This window comes from Ahaetulla prasina, chromosome 1 (assembly GCF_028640845.1).
Source record: "Ahaetulla prasina isolate Xishuangbanna chromosome 1, ASM2864084v1, whole genome shotgun sequence".
Taxonomy (NCBI): domain Eukaryota; kingdom Metazoa; phylum Chordata; class Lepidosauria; order Squamata; family Colubridae; genus Ahaetulla; species Ahaetulla prasina.
Genome location: NC_080539.1, coordinates 244,426,223 through 244,446,494, shown reverse-complemented (window position 1 = coordinate 244,446,494; position 20,272 = coordinate 244,426,223). Strand labels below are relative to the sequence as shown.

The 20,272-nt window shown below is 35.5% G+C and overlaps 1 protein-coding gene and 1 long non-coding RNA gene across 2 annotated transcripts in view; one reads left to right on the top strand and one right to left on the bottom strand.

Annotated features, from left to right (window-relative positions):
- Window positions 1-14,110, top strand: part of LOC131204140 (uncharacterized) — a 34,671-nt gene extending 20,561 nt beyond the window's left edge. The window contains exon 4 of the long non-coding RNA XR_009156538.1: window positions 13,472-14,110. This is a non-coding gene — a long non-coding RNA (uncharacterized LOC131204140). The remainder of the gene's footprint in view (window positions 1-13,471) is intronic.
- Window positions 1-20,272, bottom strand: part of SNX4 (sorting nexin 4) — a 38,387-nt gene that overhangs the window by 9,631 nt on the left and 8,484 nt on the right. The window contains exons 2-11 of the mRNA XM_058195032.1: window positions 19,576-19,694; window positions 17,655-17,793; window positions 16,702-16,851; window positions 15,489-15,536; window positions 14,094-14,149; window positions 11,777-11,849; window positions 10,172-10,233; window positions 8,200-8,265; window positions 6,164-6,253; window positions 4,256-4,355 (exon numbers count right to left, since the gene is read on the bottom strand). Of these exons, the coding sequence (XP_058051015.1) occupies window positions 4,256-4,355; window positions 6,164-6,253; window positions 8,200-8,265; window positions 10,172-10,233; window positions 11,777-11,849; window positions 14,094-14,149; window positions 15,489-15,536; window positions 16,702-16,851; window positions 17,655-17,793; window positions 19,576-19,694 (903 nt within the window). The remainder of the gene's footprint in view (window positions 1-4,255; window positions 4,356-6,163; window positions 6,254-8,199; window positions 8,266-10,171; window positions 10,234-11,776; window positions 11,850-14,093; window positions 14,150-15,488; window positions 15,537-16,701; window positions 16,852-17,654; window positions 17,794-19,575; window positions 19,695-20,272) is intronic.

Here is a 20,272-nt window from a genome sequence, read left to right as displayed (position 1 = left end):
TTCTCAGCATCTAGAAAGAAGAGCGCTGCTGGGATTTGATTATTTCTTTCCAGATATTCCAATAAATTTACAATTTGTCTCATGTTATGTCTCATATATCTCCCTCTTATAAATCCTGATTGATCACTATGGATCATTTGCCTCATAACTGGCATTAATCTGTTTACTAATATCTTGGCAAAAATCTTATAATCAGTATTTAAGAGTGATACTGGTCTATAATTTTCTAGTTTACCACAATCTTGCTCCTCCTTTGGTATCAATGAGATAAAAGCCGTTCTCCACGAAGGAGGCACTTCTCCTCCAGATTGAATTCTATTAAATAATTCCTTAAGGGAATCTACCATTTCAGATTGTAGGTTTTTATAATAAACAGCTGTTAATCCATCTGTTCCTGGGGATTTACCCGTTTTCAACTGTTTAATTACTAAGATAATTTCCTCTGAAGTAATGAGTTGATTCAACTCTTCCCTTTGCTCTAATGTAAGTTCAGAAATACCTTCCTCCTGTAAATATCTATCTATATCTATGTCTGTAATTAGGTCTCTAGCATATAACTTTGTATAAAATTCTAAAAAGGCTTTTTTGATCAAATTCTGTTGATATACTTCTTTTCCTCTATATTCTACCTTGCCAATGGTACATGATTTCTGTTTCTTCCTTATTACATAGGCTAACCACCCACCAGGTTTATTAGCATTACTAAATGTATTATGCTTAACATATTGCAAATTGGTTGCCACCTGATCTGCCATCAACATATTAAACTGCCCTCGTAATATATTTATTGATTCTTTTGCTTTCTTATCTCCTGGATTAGTTATAAGTAATTGCTCTTTCTTTTTTATTTCCTCCTCTAGTTCCATTCGCTTTTTCTGCAGTCTAATTCTATGTTTATTATTCATATGTATTAAAACTCCCCTCATATAAGCTTTACTTGCATCCCAAACCATCTCTATTGATGTGCTATGCATATTCATAACAAAAAATTCTTTCATTTCTTTTTTATATTCTTTTACATTTTCTTCATATCTAAACAAATTTTCATTCAACCTCCACGATCTACGATCTCCCTTTTTCTGATCAAATTCTATCTAGACCGGGCTATGGTCAGTCAAGGTTCTTGGGCATATCTTAGTCTTTTTCACCCTAGAAAGAAAATCATTAGTAATTAATATAAAATCAATCCTAGAAAAAGATTTGAAGTCTATCAGAAAAGAAAGTAAAATCTTTTTCTTCAGTATTCCGTTCTCGCCAAATGTCTCTTAATTCTAGGTCTTCCATCGTATCAAAAAAAGCTTTAGGTAATTTCGCACGACTTGAAATATTGAGATAAGCCTTTTTTATCTTTTCAAGTATCCAATACTCCATTCCAGTCATCCATTAATATAGAAGATTTATAATCCCAATGTATTATTTTATTATGCAAAAACTTAAAAAAAATTTCTTCTTGTTGGTTGGGCGCATATACTCCAATTAAAAGTATCTTCTTCCCCTCCATTAACAGTTCGACCCCAATATATCTTCCTTGAATATCAGTCTCAATTAATTTAGCTATTAGTTCCTTCTTTAAATATATAACTATACCATTCTTCTTCTCTGGAGCCGATGCAACAAAATGTATCCCAAGTCTTGAATTTATCAAATATTTTTGATCTGAAGTTCTAATATGTGTTTCTTGTAAGAAAATTACATCATTTTTAAATTGTTTCAAATAATGAAATATCTTCCTTCTCTTCTGTGGTGAATTTAAACCATTAACATTCCAGGTTAAAAATCTAGTTGCCATTTTTGGCCTTTGGAAGCTTTTGGAGCATCAGCTGCATCTCCTCCTGCATCCTAATTTTCGGCCTAGCCCCTCCCACTGCTTCCATTTTAGTAGTAATATCTTGAGTTGTCACTTGAAATTGTTGAATCTTTGCTTCTTGTTCCATGTGTTTAGTTACTGCTCTAGTCTGTCTTTGCTCTTTTGCGCCTTCTATTTTATTCTCTGACCCTGAGGTTTTAGCAGTATCCAAAGATTGCGACAACCCTTCCTCAGTGGATATGGCTCCAGCTTGACCTTGTACTAGCACCTCCTTCTCCTTCCTTCTTATCTCCTCAACTTCCCTTCTCCTCCTGCCTTCTGGTGATGGTGGACTTCCAGCCTTTAATACATTAATATAAAAATCTCTTGCCTTACAGATTGTGTTGAGACGGTATCTTTGTCCCGCTTGGATCACTATTATTCCAGCTGGAATATCCCATCTATATTCTATCTGTCATTTTTTAAGTTCATCTACCAAGAACGCAAACTCCTTTCTATTTCTTAACGCTTTAGGAGGAATTTCTTTCAGTGTTAATATCTCTTGACCTGCTACTCGAACTTTATTCTTGTAAGATGCTTGTAAAATTTCATTTCTAACTCTCCTAGTTGTAAAATAAATCACCACATCTCTTGGCAACTGTCTTTGTCTGGCAATCCAGGAATTAACACGATAGATTTTATCAATATGAAATACCAAATTTTCTGGTTGCGCCCCCCCCCCCCCAATATCTGTGCAAAAACCTCAGAAAAAAATTCTCTTAGATTCACCTGTTTATTTTCCTTCAGCCCTCTCACTCTTAGGGCAAATTCCATCGCCCTATAATGTACCAAAATCACTTCATCATCTGCTTTCTCCACTTTAATCTGGACCTCCTCCATTTTATTTTCCAAATTTAAATTGGATTGCTTAATTTCTTGCACTCTTTCTTCCAGCTGAATCAAATTTGTTACCAAGCCTTGAACTGCTATGATAATTCCTTCTCTAATCTCATTTCTCTCTTTAGTTTCCAACATCTCCTCTGCCATCTCTTTAAATTTCTCCTCAATAAGAGAAGTTTGCAGGCTTAAAGCATCATTCAGGGAATCTTTCACAAAGTCCTTCAAATTTTCTTGCAGTGTTTCTAAATTTAATGCTTTTGGATTGGCTGTATGGACTGGGGAAACTCCAGCACTTTTAGTAACACCTGGTTTGATTTGTTTAGCTGCCATCTTCTTTTAAACCTATGTTTTACTATAGTTAAAAACAGTAAATCAGTGATAATTCTCTTTAAGTCTTTTATAGACACAATTCTAAAGTCCTTTTCCTTTTTCCTTTGATGCCTGTTCGTTTAAGTATAAGTTCCAGCAATCTCTCACAGCACTGCAAGCGTCAAACAGTAGCAAAGGCTTTTTCACTTTCAATTTCTGATCTTGTTAACTCAATGGCACCATTTCCATTCTTCTTCTCGAAAGGAAACAATGTATCTGCGGAGTTAAATTATTGCTTGCTATTGCTGGCACTCCTGTCTTTGCTCCATCTGGTATAAAATCCAATTTATAATCCAATATTGGCCATAGAGGTGGACGCAGTGATTTGTTCTGCTTAAAAGCAGAAAAGCCTCAGATCCGGAGATCTTCGGGCTTTCCCAGGTAGCTCTCACCCTCTAAACCCCTGGAATCGCTCCAGGGGTTTTTGGGGAGCTCTACCTCCACCCTTTTGCTCAACTTTCCCTCTTCTCCCGAGGGAAAGTTTTCCGAGCCATCTGACAGCCGATTTTCGCTGCCTAGACCGCTCTATGCGATCTCGAGGCTGGCGGTCTAAAAGACCGTCGCCATCACTAACGGAGCCAACCGGAAGTTCCTCAAAAGACCATTCTCCTCAGTATGTTAAATCTATGTTGCCTTTATGCACGTGTTTACCAACACAGTATCTATTACATGATGGTGTATATCATATTATTATACAGTTGAACACATGTATAACATTATTTAGAAGAGCTGAATCACATGAGCTATACAGAACATTTTTTATTCAAATTCACTGGGTGTCTTCCAAGTACCTGAACATACAAGGCTGTTCTATAATCTCATAAAATATCTGAAAAGATTCTGTGGCAAGATTACAAAAACCCTGCATCTTGTTCAATAGCATATTAAACACTGTTCCAGTCAAGAAATACACTTATTTATTTAATACAATAAATAATAAATACTAATACAACAGCAATAATTACTGTGAAATGCATTATAGAAGTGTATAACATGCATATACTTCTTCATATAATTGCTGACAGGAGACTTATAAAACACACATACATACAAAGAAAGAAAGAAAGAGAACTTCATGAGCCTCTTCTCAGTAAGCTATATATTAGTGCCATGTTTGTTAAGAATATGACTCTCCCTAATTTTAAACTTTGGAAAATAAAGTGGGTGGATGGAGGGATGGACAGATAGTGCCAAACTTACACCTGTTGCCAATTCCTCACACTGCTGTTTCTTTGATAGGAGATCCTGAGCAACCATTTCAAACTCATACTGCAGAAGTTCATGCTTCCTGCAAACTGTCCTGAAAATAGCCATTAAAAATTATAAATGAAACATTTCGCTCATCAATCCAAATCTTATGTACATTCAGAAGCAGTAAGAACGAATTTCATAGTCCATATATTGAGCACTTAAAGTATGATTTGAGGATTAATTGGGGTCTCCCAAGACCCTGACGGGGGTCTAGAAAATCAAAATTTGCCAATTATTGAAGATACTTGTAAACATTTAAAACAATGTCACTTTTCTTATTACTTTATTTGTTGAAAAATAGTTTTTTATGAAAAACAATTTATGTTAATATCTATTGGATTTAATACTGTTATTTTTATGCAATTCAATAAAGAAATATTCTTTGAAAGAACATTTTAATTTTAAATGTGATAAATATCAATAAATATAACCCATACAAACAAATGCTCCATAATTTTTAAAAGTGGAAAGCAAAAAGTTTAAGAATCGCTGCTCTAAGCCACGTGAAAGGGAACCGTCTGCAATAGAGCACTTCTTCCATGGAGATTCTTATTTAATAGATAGAACCCTAGAAAATTAAAGTCCTTAATCACATGAATGTCCAGAGAAAGAAATGAGACCCTCTCTTTAACACAAAGAGCTACATTATTTTTAAAAATAAGATTTTAAATATGTTTCATTCCAAACAAACTTTAATCATCCCATTTGAGAGCTGCTCTCCCAATGTTAGATTAAGCAAAATAAATAAATAAATAAATCATGCATTTTCAAATTTAATAGAATATTCTGCAGAGACAGCATCATAGGTATGCAAAAATAACACATTTCAACACAGAAGTCACCAAAAAAGTTGGAAACCTTAGGGTCAGGACTATCCCTTTACTTAAACTATAAGCCTATGTCAAGCTTATAAAGAAAGCACAATTTTCACCCCATTTTTGCATTTTAGTTTAAACCCAAAACGAATCTTCACAGCCTGTATATTCTGGAGTCATTTCTGGCTGGGCCTGTTTCAGCAGAAATAAAACATGGGCCATCATCAATTGTTCCAGTTACAGAAGAAGCAAAGACCAAAGCAATTGTACACTTATTTTAAGCTGTGAATAAGACAGGCCCTTTCTCCATGTCTTCCACATGATCTGCATGCCAGCCTTCCAATAATCTCCATTCAATCTCCAAGTATTGCGTATCCTCATTTATCCCTCATTTTCTGAACACCTTACATTCTTCCCCGGCTTTCCTAAAGCCACTCTGACTGCTTCATTGGATGAATAATTCCTGACCGTTTTATAGCCTGATCTTGATTTTAAGGCTGCTTTGCCACAGGTATCTGCACACAAATTTGATCAGTAGTTCAACCTGCTTTAGATATTTGGACAAACGCTGAGAAACAGCTGTTGGAAAGGCTAAATATTGACTAAATCCCAGGTCCTTAAAATTCTCTAATAACTTTGTAACACACCTGCAAACCATTACTTGTAATTCCAGGCAGTTGTAAATAATTACTTTTTCCAGAAAGCACAAATCTCTTCAAAACATGGTAGAACGAGCATAATTTGGTAGAACGAGCATAATTTGAGCCTGTCACCGGCAGCCTCAGTATAAAATCTCAGGATAGGTTCTTTTTATTTCTTTGCCTAGTTCATTTATTACAGGAGTCAGCATAATATGCAAAGATCAAGAAGCAAGACTATCTGATAACAACTTATTTCAAGGCTAATATGCAGAGCAAGTTCTTCCAAGTTTTCTGCACGCCCATTTTGATCATTCACTTTTATCAACTGTTTACCAAATGAATTAACTGCAATGCTTTAAACTTTATCAGGAAAATTACAGCAGATGTATTAATATGCTTACCGAAGAGCTTCTGCATAAAAGAGGTATTCTTTCAGCTGATCTGCATAGTGTTCTTCTTCCTCTAGTATATCATCAATAGAAGCTGCATACCTGGGCAGGGAAAAAAAAGAATACCAGAAAAACAAACTCACATTCCCCAAACTTGATCAATGTCGCAGGGATATTTATTTAAAAATATTTTCATAAGGCCTAATTACAATGACTTGGTAAAGTATATTTTCTTTAAAGACAGAACCAAAACTGATATAAAAGATTCAGTGTCCCATTTTTGAAAACTTTCCAAATAATTACTACAGTAAAATATAAATTCTGTAGTGGCAAAAATTTCTTGCTTAAAAAATAAGTTTTATTCTAATAGAGGAAAATATTCAAGAAGACTGGTTACAGGATTGGCAGCTAAACCATAAATAAAAACAGAACTAAAAGACAATTTATATTTATTTATTCCACACAGCCAGGATCAGAGGGCATACATGGTGATCAATTAAAATATTTAAAAAATATATTTTAAACATTGTGGTGTGGCCAGGAAGAGGATTGCATCTTGCCAATTAGAAATAGTGTCTCAGTTTATTGCTAGTTGTGTTTTGTTTCATCATTTCTTCGTTGTCCTCTAGGATCATCCTAACCCTGACTGAAACAATATATAATACAAAGCCTATCCTGATTTATTTTTATTTTGATGCAACAATGGTAGGATGATTCCAGAAGACCTATAATTTCTTAATGGAAAATGGTACCATGTTTCCCTGAAAATAAGACCCAGTCTTATTTTATTTTGGGCCCCAAAATAAGCACCAGGTCTTATTGGGAGGGGGGTGTCTTACCCACTCACCTTAGGACCACCACAGCCAGGCCTCCCACGGCCCGACACCTGTCACGTCACTGCCTGACTTCTGTGGCCACTCACAGTCAAATGCTGCATGGCTCATACTGGTGCTGCTGCTTGCAGCAGGAGGCTGTATGGCGTGTTGCACCATTGCACGTGTGAGCAGTGGCACTAGCACAACATGCCATACGGCGTCTTGCCACGAGTGGTGGCACCGGTGGGAGGAGCCAGATGGCCTCCTGCCGTGAGCAGCTGCACCGGCGCCATGCGGCCTCCTACCACAGGCGGCTGCAAGCGGCCGCAGAAGTCAGGTAGCAGCATGACAGGTGTCAGAGGATGGGAGGCCTGGCTGCAGAGGTCCTAAGGTGAATGTGTGGGGTGCATGGGGCAGCTCCACTCCCCCTTCCCTAGCTTGATTTTTATGCATTTTATGCTTGGTGCACTTTGTACAACCAGGTGGGGAGTGGGGCTTAACTAGGGCTTATTTTGGGGTAGGTTTTATATTAGGCACAGATGTGAAAATTGGACTAGGGCTTGTTTTCGGGTTAGGTCATATTTTTGGGGAAACACAGTATTTTGCAGAAGAATTACCATTAATGTTGACAATGCTATGGAATTATTTTCCTCAATGACCAATCAGGAAAAGCAAGCCCCCTGGGCATTAAAAAAAAAAACTCCTGCAACATAGGCCAATAATACAGAGTATAGAAATGTAGCAAACTGCCAAGTGAGCCCTATGTTCCACTCAGTTTTCTGAAAAAAATGGCTCCTCTGTTAATTCCATCGTAGTCTACATTCTCCCCAAATTAAAATACCAAATATAATGAATATTTAAAAAACAAATTTGTAGAGTTTCATAGCATCTGTAAAATAAGAGCAAAGCTACTGCTATCAAATAAATTGAAAAAATCAGGTCTGCATTACATTATGTTTTATTCTACAACTTTCTGGCATGGAAACTTAAAGGAAACCTTGGAAGAGCACCAGCCTCTTCTATAGTTTCAAAATAATAATAAAAAAAGAAATCCCTTTAAGTCACCAGGGACTCTTTGGGCTACTTAATGGAACTGATTTTAAAATAGCCCCAACCTAAGAGCCCATGAAATATAGCACAGCTCACACCGCTACTCTTCCCCCCACACACACACAAAAAAAACCTTAATGTGCTCATCTGGCTTCCATCAACTCTAATGCAGCCAATACTTACACATCCATGTGATGACCAGCACTCTGAAGCCCATCCCCCATCTCTTTCTCTATTGCACTCCATTCACTAAAAGAAAAAGAGTTAAATAAGAAACAGCATTGCACATTCTATTTGCTATTGTTGGCAACACCGACCTATACCGTGTTATGTAAAATTTAAAAAAAAAAGTTTTACAATATCTTCTGAGATCACGAAAACAAAACAAAAAACGCTTTGGGTTTATTTGCACTATATAATCTAATTTGATAATAACTTAAAATTCTAAAATGAAATAGGTACATCTCCACATTATCAGACAAAGGTGGATCAGGGAAATTTGTAAATGATCAAAGCTGCTTCCAAGCTAGGATAGTAAATAATATAGGATTGCTGTGAGCAATACATCAGCAATATCTAAAAGGCCATAATTATTGGCCTAGAAAATTAAATTTGCCATGGCAAGAGACCACCCAGTCAAAGTGTCAAATTTTCATCACACTGAAGAATTATGCATATTGTATACTATCTTGGCATTTAAACCATATACACCTAAAGATACAACTAAAAACAACATATCTGACCTACTATATTGTTCTCGTTTGTTTTTTTTAAGAATTAAATAGTTTATGTCCGGAAATAATATTCTGCTACATCCCCCTTTCTGGCAGAGAAGAGAATAAGTCACTTCATATGTAAAAATGCAGGATGGAATAAAAAAGCTTTACATACAGCTGTCATAGATTCAAGTTTATAAATGTTCTAAAATGAACTAATACAGCAAGCTTTATTCTGACCCAGACAGATTTTGAGCAAGATTAAACATAGGTCACTTAATAGCTTCTTCTTGCTTCTTTTACAGGGCGGCTGGAGGCAAGAAGAGCAATGAAACTTTTTTTAAAAAATTAATAATTTATTGATTGAAGCATTTTAAAAAATAGATTAGCTGTATAACAGGAAAAAGGTGAGAAAAGATATAGTGGATAAAGAACAAAATAAAGGATTTACAAGAATCATAAAATTTATTTCACTCATTAATTAAATGTACAGAATTGGGTTAATAACTAAAAGTAAGTAAGAATCTCAATAGGTTTAAACATTAATGATGTTGCCGAAGTTTGTCATAGTTTCAAAAATAAATGCCCATTTTTCTTTTGACAGTTTTTCTCTCTCTCTGTGTTGTTGTTCCTCTTTCCTTTCCCTTTACATGATTAAGAAAAGGGAACCTCAAATACACAGATGCAGCTGGGGCTGGGGCCCTTTATAAGCAGAGAAATAGCAATTCTTAACTTTTTTCCCCCTTTTGGTGAGTAACTGCATTTCATACTCTCAGTAACAAACTGCCAACACAGCAAATGGTCTCAAATACTGCTTTTCAGCAATTTCTACTGGCAGGAAAACAAATCCCAATTTAAGTTACATTTTTGTTTTAAATGAAAATAGCAGGCATAGAGAGAGGGAGGCTATTCATGTTCCAATTAAGCCTCCCATCCAAAATAGCCTACACAAAATGGTTATCTTTGGTATACAGCCCAGGATGCAAAGCTCTCTAACCTAAGAAGCCGACTTGGGCCTCTGCTTACTGGCCCATCTAGCTCTGCCAATGGCCCCGCCACGAAAAACCATTAAGAGGCTGAAGCTTTTTCTCTAGGGAAACCATTCAGGCAAGGCAGAAGCCAAACTGGCCCCATTCCATCAGTCAGTGAAAGTACAAACTTTCCAATACTGGATGTCATCATTTCTGATACACAATTATGGTCTATACTGTAGTTAGAAAACACTAGGGATGTGGCAAGGAACCTGTTACCTGTTATGTGTTACCTGTTCCTAACTACTCCCTCATTTCACATCCTCTTAATAGCTCATCTATTGCTTTCAAATTTTGGCTTTTTATCGCTTCAATCATTTTGAATGCTCACGAAAAATTAAAAAGTTGGGGATAAATCTTCAAAATATAAAGGGACAATTTTACAAATAAAGTGTTCTCTTGTCTTACCTGAACACTCTCCCGTAATTTCCATGGACTTTATATACACCATATAAACGATCTGCCACTCTCTAAAAAAAGTAGAAACTATATTTAATTAAAAATATTTCTCCCACGCCAAAAAATATTTTTAAAAACATTCAAGATTTTTGAAATTATTATCTGTTTAGAGCAGTGTTTCTCAATTGTGACAACTTGAAGAGGTATGGACTTCAATTCCCAGAATTCCCCAGCCAGCACAGCTGGCTGGGGAATTCTGGGAATTGAAGTCCACACCTCTTCAAGTTGTCACAATTGAGAAACTCTGGTTTAGAGTTAGCTTAGTGTTGCAAAAAAACAAAAATGACTATGTTTACACTGATGCCAAATTTTGCTTTTTCCAAAACAAAGCCTTTATTGTGGAACACACAGTTGTTGGAATCAGACTCCTTTCTTATTAGTATTGAGCAGAAAACACTAAGCAGTTTAAACATACTGTTTAAAATGTTTATATTGCCACCTGTACAATTTTATGTGGACAGAGAGAATAAGCTGAACAGAACCATTCAAAAGTAGGAATCTGTACAAGAAACAATTGAATTTACAAAAGGATAAATAAAATGATAAGGAATGGAAGTAGATTTCCTAGTCTCTTTTCCCTTTTAAACACTACTCAAGCACATTGAATCCACCATTATCTTCATTCCACGTTTTGGTTCACCAGAACATCTACCAGATATCATACCATGGACACCAACTTAAGCATCAGAATATTTATAAAATGACTTCTTCAGTTTTTTAAAATATACCCATAACTATATACCCCATAGCCTCAGATTGGGAGAGAGTAGATTTGAGATGCAATTTCTATCTGCAAACCAATCGTTCAGAAACATATCGCTTCTGAGGAGTTTTTTTCTTCTAATATTCTGATGAGTGTTAATTTTGGTGACAAAAAAGGCAGTTATAAAGATAAATGGAGTGTTCTATTAATAAATAATAAAATAAATGAATAAGTGATTATTAACCTGAAGACAGTGATAGGTAACATACAGAGAAAACAGATTAGAAATGTGTATGTTTAGATTCATGATACCAAGTGCAACTATTAAACCCAGAACTAGCCTTAAGGCACAGAAGCAATTAATTCCACTTCCTAGACATGAAACCATCCACATACACTGCTAATTGAAGAGCTTAAACCAGTGCTTCTCAAATAGTGGGGCGGGCCCCCCATGGGGGGCGCGAGGCTCCGTAAAGGGGGGCGCGTTTGACCTCGGCAAACACTGTCATAACAAGCTAAGCCCCGTGTTTACAGTCGCGCGGGGGGGCGCGAAAAATGTTTTCTTCTTCCTAGGGGGACATGACAGAAAATAATTGAGAAGCACTGGCTTAAACACAAGGAGTCCAAACATAACTTCTCTTTTCACAATTCCCCAGAAACATCTCATATTGACTACCTCACTACATATGTCCCTATCATTTCAAATTATCCATATAATTTCTTGTTTGCAGAGCAAGGGCTTATTTGATTCAATCTGTTTCTCACAAAGAAACAAATGATCCCGTGTGTTGCACATTAAGACATGCTGACTTACATTATTTTCATCAGAATCCAAAGATGAAAATACTTACAGCTCTGACTCTTAGAAGATGCGATATGACAGACTGCAGCTCATCACTATAGTGTTTAAGTTCTGTAAATCTCCTAGAAGTACAAATGGTGCAAATACATTATTAGCAATAGGGAACACAAACTTCTTCTCCTTAAAGCAAGACAAAAATCCTGAATAAAAGTCTGACATCTCACAGACAAACCCTATTTAACCCCTGGAACATACAGACAAATCCGACTCAACCGCATAGAACAGGGGTGTCAAACTCGATTTCATTGTGGGCCACATCAGGGTTGTGTTTGACCTCGAGGGAGCAGATGGGCATGGCCAAAATGGGCATGGCCATATTGACATCACTCAAGTCAGGGGGAACCTGTGGGGATCCTCCTGCAGCCCTTTGTCAGTGAAAACAGTCTGGGAGGGTCTCATGCGGCCCTCCTGAGCTCCGTTTTTGCTGGTAGAGGCACCGTGGAACAGTTGTTCACTATTTGCAGGGTGCCCCCGCAAGCCAGATCTAAGCACCTGGTGGGTTTGATACCCTGGCATAGAAGATATAGGAAAACGGGTAGGTACAACAAAAATAATGTAAAACTTGACCCATACATCCTATTCCAAAAAGACCATATGAACAACAACAACAAAAAATCCGTTGAAAACTAGAGTTTAGGAAACACAATAAAACTGGTCCATACAAAATAAAGAGATAATATGCACAAACTTAAGAGAGATAATATGCACTTATTTGGGTGGTCCAGTTATCAATGTTCACAAAAAACCTGTGGCTATGAAGAGGGGAAAAAATTGTAATGCTCTCTCCAGGGTATATTCTAGAAACAAGGGGTAATGTTTATTACATGCTTCGGGTGGTATTTCAAATCGGGCTTCATTATATTTTAATGAGACAACTACCTCAGGCAATTTCAGCATCAAATGATTCTGAATATATTTTTCCAAAGTTGAGTGCTGTTCCAAAGTGATATAAGAAGTGGAGTTCAGTCAGACCCAATACAACAGAAAGCTAGTTTGAGCAAGTTTTAAGATTGCTTTCAAAGTGCACCTGCACTTCGGCAAAATAAAAAGTAAAAGCAAATGTAAGTGGCAGAATACAGCCCTGAAAGACTACAACTGCTTCTTCAAATGAATGGACTCCAGAGAAAGGGAACAGATACTATGCTACTCAATCAGAAACCATATGCTTGAGTGGAAAGTGACCACAACATGGAAATCTTTCTGAGATTGTTTCACAGATAAATCAAAAAGTGATATTACCATGATGGGAGTTTATTATAGACCACTTAGGCAGGAGGATCAGATGATTAAACTTTCAAACAGGTACACAATAGTGAAAATGGAAAAGTTCAACTACTTTTTCATGACCCTGTAATTCCTTAATTCAGGTAGAGTTGGGGTGACTGGATGGAGCTGAGAGTTTACTGGATTGATGCCCTTTCTGATGCCATATGGAGTTTGCAGCAGATGTTTTTTCTTTGCACCTTAAGAGAGAAACATCTGCCGCTACCTAGGATTGAATTCTCAACCTTCCCAGTGGCAGGCAAACGTCTTCACTAGGTCACCACACAACTCATAAAGTTCAATACTAGAACATCTATTAATCTAGTTCTGCCAAGCTCATACTTGTTTTGGGATACATTAGTAAGATCACTAAATCCACATTGTAGGGGCTAATTGTCCACCTCTATTCTTCCTTGCTTAGACCCAATATGGAATATTGCATCCTGTCCTGGACACCAGAGACTAAAAAAAAAAAGCATCCATCAATTAGAGTGGACTCAGCAGATGGCTACCAAGATAGTGAAGGGAATGGAAGCCAAATCCTGCCAGCAACACTGTTTGGAATTTGGAGAAAATTTGGATTTGAACCACTTGAAGTCCCAGGTGAAAACAAATGGATGAGTGGCTCCTATGGACACTGCACTGCACCAGAAGAGTGCAGGCCAACATTTCGCTTATATGCAGCTGGATGATACTATTCTTACTTTTCTAAAATAATGTTCAAAATATTTTAGTATCCAGGACATCCACTCTTTTGACTAACAGAAAACAGGACAATTTAATTATTCCTTTCAGCAACAAACTTTATAGCAGGATGACAAGGGATTTTTTTTTTGTAATAACCTTATAATATCTAATTGGCTGTTAATATCTACTGAATGCTAAATTACACTAAAGCAGGGAGCTTCTAAAATACATTGTAGTCCTTTAAACAGTAATACTATTCCATGATTTCATTCAGAAATAAATTCCACTGAACTTAACCAGAATTCCATCTTTACATTAGTGTAATCATAATTGCTTTTAGGCCCCATCACACTTACTTATCTGGATTTTTCACTCTGAATGTTGCATTAAGAGCTTTTAATCTAGAATCTGCCTGTTGGAGAAACAAATGTTAAATTTGAAACAAAAACAAAATTAACATCAAAACTGATTGTAATAATTCATGTAAGAAGCATAAAATTCAACAAAACTAACTTGCAGAACAAAGTCCATAAACGGAAGCCAGAAGTAAAATATAAGACGTATCTTAATCCAGATCAAATAAACCAACTTTATATTTGTTTCTTTTACTTCTAATGGTCTTAATCTTTAGCTTGTTCAAATATTGTCATAGGATTATATTTCTCTTCATTTCTTCTTTTTCCCAAGTTTTTCAAGATTTTAACAAGCATCTTTTGTAAATTCAGTAGGAAGAAATTTGAGATAAAATTATTTATAACCTTAGATAAGGTGAAATCACTAAATCTGTTTATACTTGTGATAAATATTGATAGTCACTTCTTTATTTCTTTTTTCTTTTCTTTTTTCTTTTGCAATGTTTACTCCTTTCTATTTTGTCTTTAAATTTAACATATATTGTATTTCACTAATATAAGCAAAATTCTTAAATTATATGTGATAAAAAGTCTATATTCTGCATGTAGGAAAAATTGGCACATAATTCATGCACTAAATGAAACATTATGAGGGGCTAAAGCAGACCAATAATTATGTTGCTTATAAGCAGCACACACATGCTAATTGCTATCATGCCATAGTACGATGTAGTACATTAATTCTCTCATAAAACACTTATATAATGTATTTTCAATATATAGCAAATAATTTCAGAGTCAGCTTTTTAGATTCTCCAAGATGCAATTATATTAGAAATCTATTTTGGTTTCCTAAAAAAAAATAACTTTAAACTATAAAAGCATGAAAACAGCAGCTGGACTATAAAACCCTAATTCGGATTAGAACAGTAATGTTGGAATATTTCAACATAATGCTAGGCATCTTTCAAAATATTTGTGGTAGCATTAAGTATCTCTTAAAAATGCAAGATTAATGTGTTGCTTGGCACTTAAGACAGAATTGTATATTCCTTTCCCCGCTGCCTTGCGCAATCATAGCAGATGACTCCTTTCTAAGTATGATTTATAGTTATGAAGATGGTAAGGTATGCAGAGTTACTTAGCATTTTTTGTGTGCAAATGCTCTCTACTAAGTAGCATTTTAACCCATGTAGATATGCATATTTCAGAAGATAATTAGAAGAATATAGAACATTTATTTTCTAAATGAAAGAACATTTATTTTCTAATTATAGAAAAATATTTTGAACTGGCTGAACTTTAGCACACAATATTAAACTCTGGCACAAAACTTCATTAGTAAGTCAGCTTACACGATTTTGGATATATAATTATAGTGCATTATAAAGTAATTACCTTTAATTGAAACCCTGTTTCATTTACCATCTCCTTCCAGCCAGTTTCCTAGAAATAGAAATTATATTCATTATTATTTCAAGGCTTTATTAATGATGTACTGATTGTTATAGCAGCACTGTCCTTCCTTGTGTGAGGCACAATGCAGTGGCCCAAGACCATATAAACAAGAGTTAAACCATTCTCAGGAGGGTTAAAACTATATATATAACTATATATAAAACTATATATATATATAACCCTATATAAAACCTATATCAGTCACATCATTATATCCCATGCCAGCAAATGCTATATTTATAAATTGGGTAAAGAATTATCCATTTAAATGGATAATTGCCAAATTTTACTATTGTCTGAGAGGACAGAAAGTTATACTTTTCCATACAATGCTCAAATGTATATATAGATATAAAATGTTCTATATAATCAAAACACTTCAAGAACGATTAATAGATGCTGTCCGAGAGACAGAAGATTGTAAAAGTAATATTGTGTATGTACAATAAATAGTAATGCAGGCGTTTATTTGATTACAGTTTTAGAAGAACACATTATTTGTGCTGTAAGGTATTTTTCCTCTTAACATAGAAATTAACATTCTTAACTTGTTTAATATTCTTTTATAAGACAAGAGGAATTGGGATACTGAATACACTGGACCTCTCAAAGTATTTGTAAACACTCCCAGCATTTCACATATTTTTTAGATTTGTTTTTTTTTTAATTTTTCATCATCTATTTAAAGGGGCCAATGCATACCAATAATGTTTATACCATACACGTTTTGGAATGTAATATCAGTGACATGGGGTTTTTTTTAATGCTAAACTGGAACTGTTTATCTTAAACCAATCATTAACTTCCTAAAAAGGTTGAGGTTGGCAGTGTCAAAAAAAATCAACTAGGGGTTAATTTTAAAAAAATCAATTTGTAACATGAAAACTTGCATTTGATGTGTGTATATTAACATATACACACTCTAATTTCTATCATTACTGAGCATTAGAATGAGAGGAGACACAGAAAACTCTCACACTGGTTCTGCTATTCCATTTATCTGAATAGTATCAATTGTCCTATTTTTCAGTTAATTTTTAATCCTACTTGAGAAAGAAACCTCAGGGCTTTCTATCACAAATGTATATAAGTACATATCCGATGAATTAGAATTAAGTGCGTAAGTATATTTTACAAAATCCAACCAACATACTAGGGTCAAAAATGCATTAAACATCTTCTCCTGGCAAAGAACCGGATGTGAAGCCACACGCAAAAGAAAGTTTTCCAAGCCAATCCTCCGTCGCTCTACAAAATCTGGATCCATGTTATCTGCCGAGAGCTTATGCCAAACAAATTCTGCCTGCAAAACAAGATGGAAGGTTAATAGTATGAAATATTTATAATCCTTTTAAGGCAATCCACATTTTTTTTAAAGTGCTGTACCTGACAGGAAAACAACCCTGAATTTAAGATGATCCTTTAAAAGTAAGAGAAGACAAAACAATGTGCAACATCCCATATTATCAATTTACGGATAATTGATGTGAGCACTAGCTGGAATAATCTTGGAAGTTTCTATCATCAATAAGAGAACGTTCATACACATGAGTATATTTGTGTGGATATACACTTGCCAAAAACCACCACACTGCCTTCAAAAGGGGAGAAAGATAAGAATAAGTATTATTGGTTAAAATTAATTGCCTATAATATTAGGTACCTTGTTTATAAAATTATTTCATTCCCCATTTGCATATATCAACTGTTTTGTCCCACATGTATTCCGACACAAAACATGTGTAGGTAAATATGGTACTCTAAATTTTCTCACTCTAAATGACATATGAAGTTTGTCATTATATATGATTTGCATAAATTTACAAAGCACTAGATTTTTTTTTTAAAAAAAAGCTACACAAGCTCAACTCTTGCTCACATCTCCTAGTTTTTAAATTTTAAACACTCCTTACATAAATCAAAGGATGTATGTGTAGCCTTAAAGGTAAAGACTGCACATGAAATAAAAATATAAGCCAAGGATGCTCCTGAACCCCAAATAATATCTTGGCATGTCATCATAGAGGCATGAACTTTAACAAGTCCAAGTATGAATAATGTGGTAAAAGAAATAACCAAACAGAATGAGTTGAAACTGAGTCTTACCCTTTTTTCTGGTAAAGGTGGTACAATGATATGCGGATAGTTCACTAGTAAGTAATTTCTCAACAATTCAAATTCACTGTATCGCCTCCAAAGAGAGTCTGGAGGGGAACACTGTCCTTCACCAATTGACTCCACAGACCTAAACAACATCAGAACCTAATTATGATAAGATCAAGTGAAGATCAGTAGAATATCTAGTTTAATTTCAAGATACAAAAAGTGTATGGAGAAATTTGTCTCAATGTCAGAAAACAAAGCAGACACTAACCATGCATTTTAAGTTTTGTCTAGTGTATGTTTGATATGTGCTTTATTAGTTAGCTTTAAATTGCTAATTTAATTTAAATGTGCTAATTAGTTAGCAAAATAAATATAAGCTAATAAATACTTTAAGATGCTTTTATCAGTATTTGAGGGGGAAATGATGCTGTGTATTCTTCTATCAGCAAAACAACTATAAACTGTAACAGAAAACAATTGTAAGTTTAAGTATCCAAAAACATTGTTGTATTTGGTATTCATAAGGTGATGTGTAGCAGGATACGAACATCGTACAACCACAGTGACATGTTTCCAACCCACCCCACAACGTGCTTGAGAAATGGCTAATTCTTTCCCCAAAATATCTTCAATAAATAAGAAATTTGTAGGTTGTAATGGATTAGGTGGCAAATCTTAGCATCGTTATCTATTGTACAAGTGCTCCTTGAAAACATACAGCTATTCCCAGTCAAGTTTCAAATCATCTAATGTTCTTTTTAAAGGCGTGCATGCACATGAGCATATCAGGCAGATAGCAAACATTCCCAGCCATCTTTTTTCACATATGATCACAAATACCTAGCAGAAGTAGACCTACCAGCCATCATTCCCACATACTAGTATTTAGTTCATACTGGTGAACCACTTCACTTAATGAGTTCCCATCCCTACTCTCCCCAATGTATTTATTAAATGAATGCATAGGTCATTACATGGAATAAAGGGCACCTCAGGTGTAGGGGAGACCATAGTGCAGGCACAAGCTGACTTGCCTCCAGCCTCCCCAACCTCGAGATACCCTATGCTGCAGACCCCGTTACTCAAGGATTTTTGATTGGCAGGGACTAAGAAGACAGCCTTCTCTGCTGCTGCCCTTACTTTATGGATCATCCTCCCCCGCTCCCCCAAATGAGACAGACCCCCCCATTCTCCTGGCTTTCTGTAAAGGGGTCAAAACCTGGCTCTACAGTCTTGGAGGGGGTGGGGAGCAAGGACCATGCAACTGTGAGGTTGGCTGGCGCCATGAGAGCCTTCCTTCCACCTTTATTAATCATTGTTAAATGGCCATCTTGGAATTTTTTTATGTCTTTGAAACGTTGTTAAAATTTCACAATTTTAATTTTTAATCTTAATGTTAATATTCTAATGTTAACTTTATATGATGTTTTATATATTGATTATATCGTAAACCACCCACAGCCCCGCTTTGAGAGTGATGGGCAGTCTAGAAACATGAAATATAAATAAAATAAATAAAAATACTATAGTTGTGATATCCTAGTTTGAGCCACAACTGAAGCAGTAATCTAATACTGTTGGAAGATACTGACCCACCAATGAACCAATACTATGGACAATCTGCTTGATCTGAAGCCCGCATGAACCGCACTGTTCCAGCCAATGGACTGCTTTTATTTTTAAGAGATTTCACAACAGTAGGAACTGAGTCAGCTCTTTTCTTATGCATAAGTTATTTTAATAAGTATGATTCTTTAAGAACATGGTTCCAAAACTGGTTCCAAGCAATTCTACTTGTTCCCAAGCTTATTAAGACAGAATGGGAAAGCCACATAAACCATAAAACGCATTGAAAATAATTTTCAAACTAATAGTAAAAAAAGCTAATGTAACAGTTAACTTTATTTTGATTTTAACCTACCTTGTTTCAACTAGGTATGCAGTATAAGTTTCCTGCATGTTCATAGCATTCCGTCCAGTCCTCTTTTCAGCTTCAGCAACGCTGATTTCTATTTTTTTCAATAAACAATCTTCCATGATCTTTTAGGGATGAAAAGATATGTCTGTAAACAATGCAACTGTTGTTCTATATCTATTAAAACACTTCGCTGCTGCCAAGTATCAAATCACTGGCTCTTAAAAAGCAGAATCAAGTATAATTGATTGTAAGTGATGACACTAATATCAATTTGCAATGCATATATTATATTTTAATCTTTGCAATACTACCTCTATTATAATTCTTTTCACACAACTCAGCGAAAAATGGCTGTCCTATCTGATTAGTTTATCCATGAGACAAAGAGTGCAGGAAAACATAAGGTGTTGCAGTGCATGTTGTATCAAATTATTGCATTTGCCTTAAAGAAGGGCCAGTTTTTCCCACTAATTTGTTTAAAGAGGGAGAATTATCTTAATCCTCCTACTTAAAGTAGAAGATTCATTTTATCTCAAGCATTTAATCTATCATAACTGGAATATCAGGTTTCAGGTACTCCATTTGTCAGACCAGCACTCCCAACTACTTAAGAGTCACCACAGATTTCCTGGGAAAACTGAACTTCATAGGGCAAAGGCAATCACCCTAGCAAAACTATTTCAACAACCATGGATGCTAA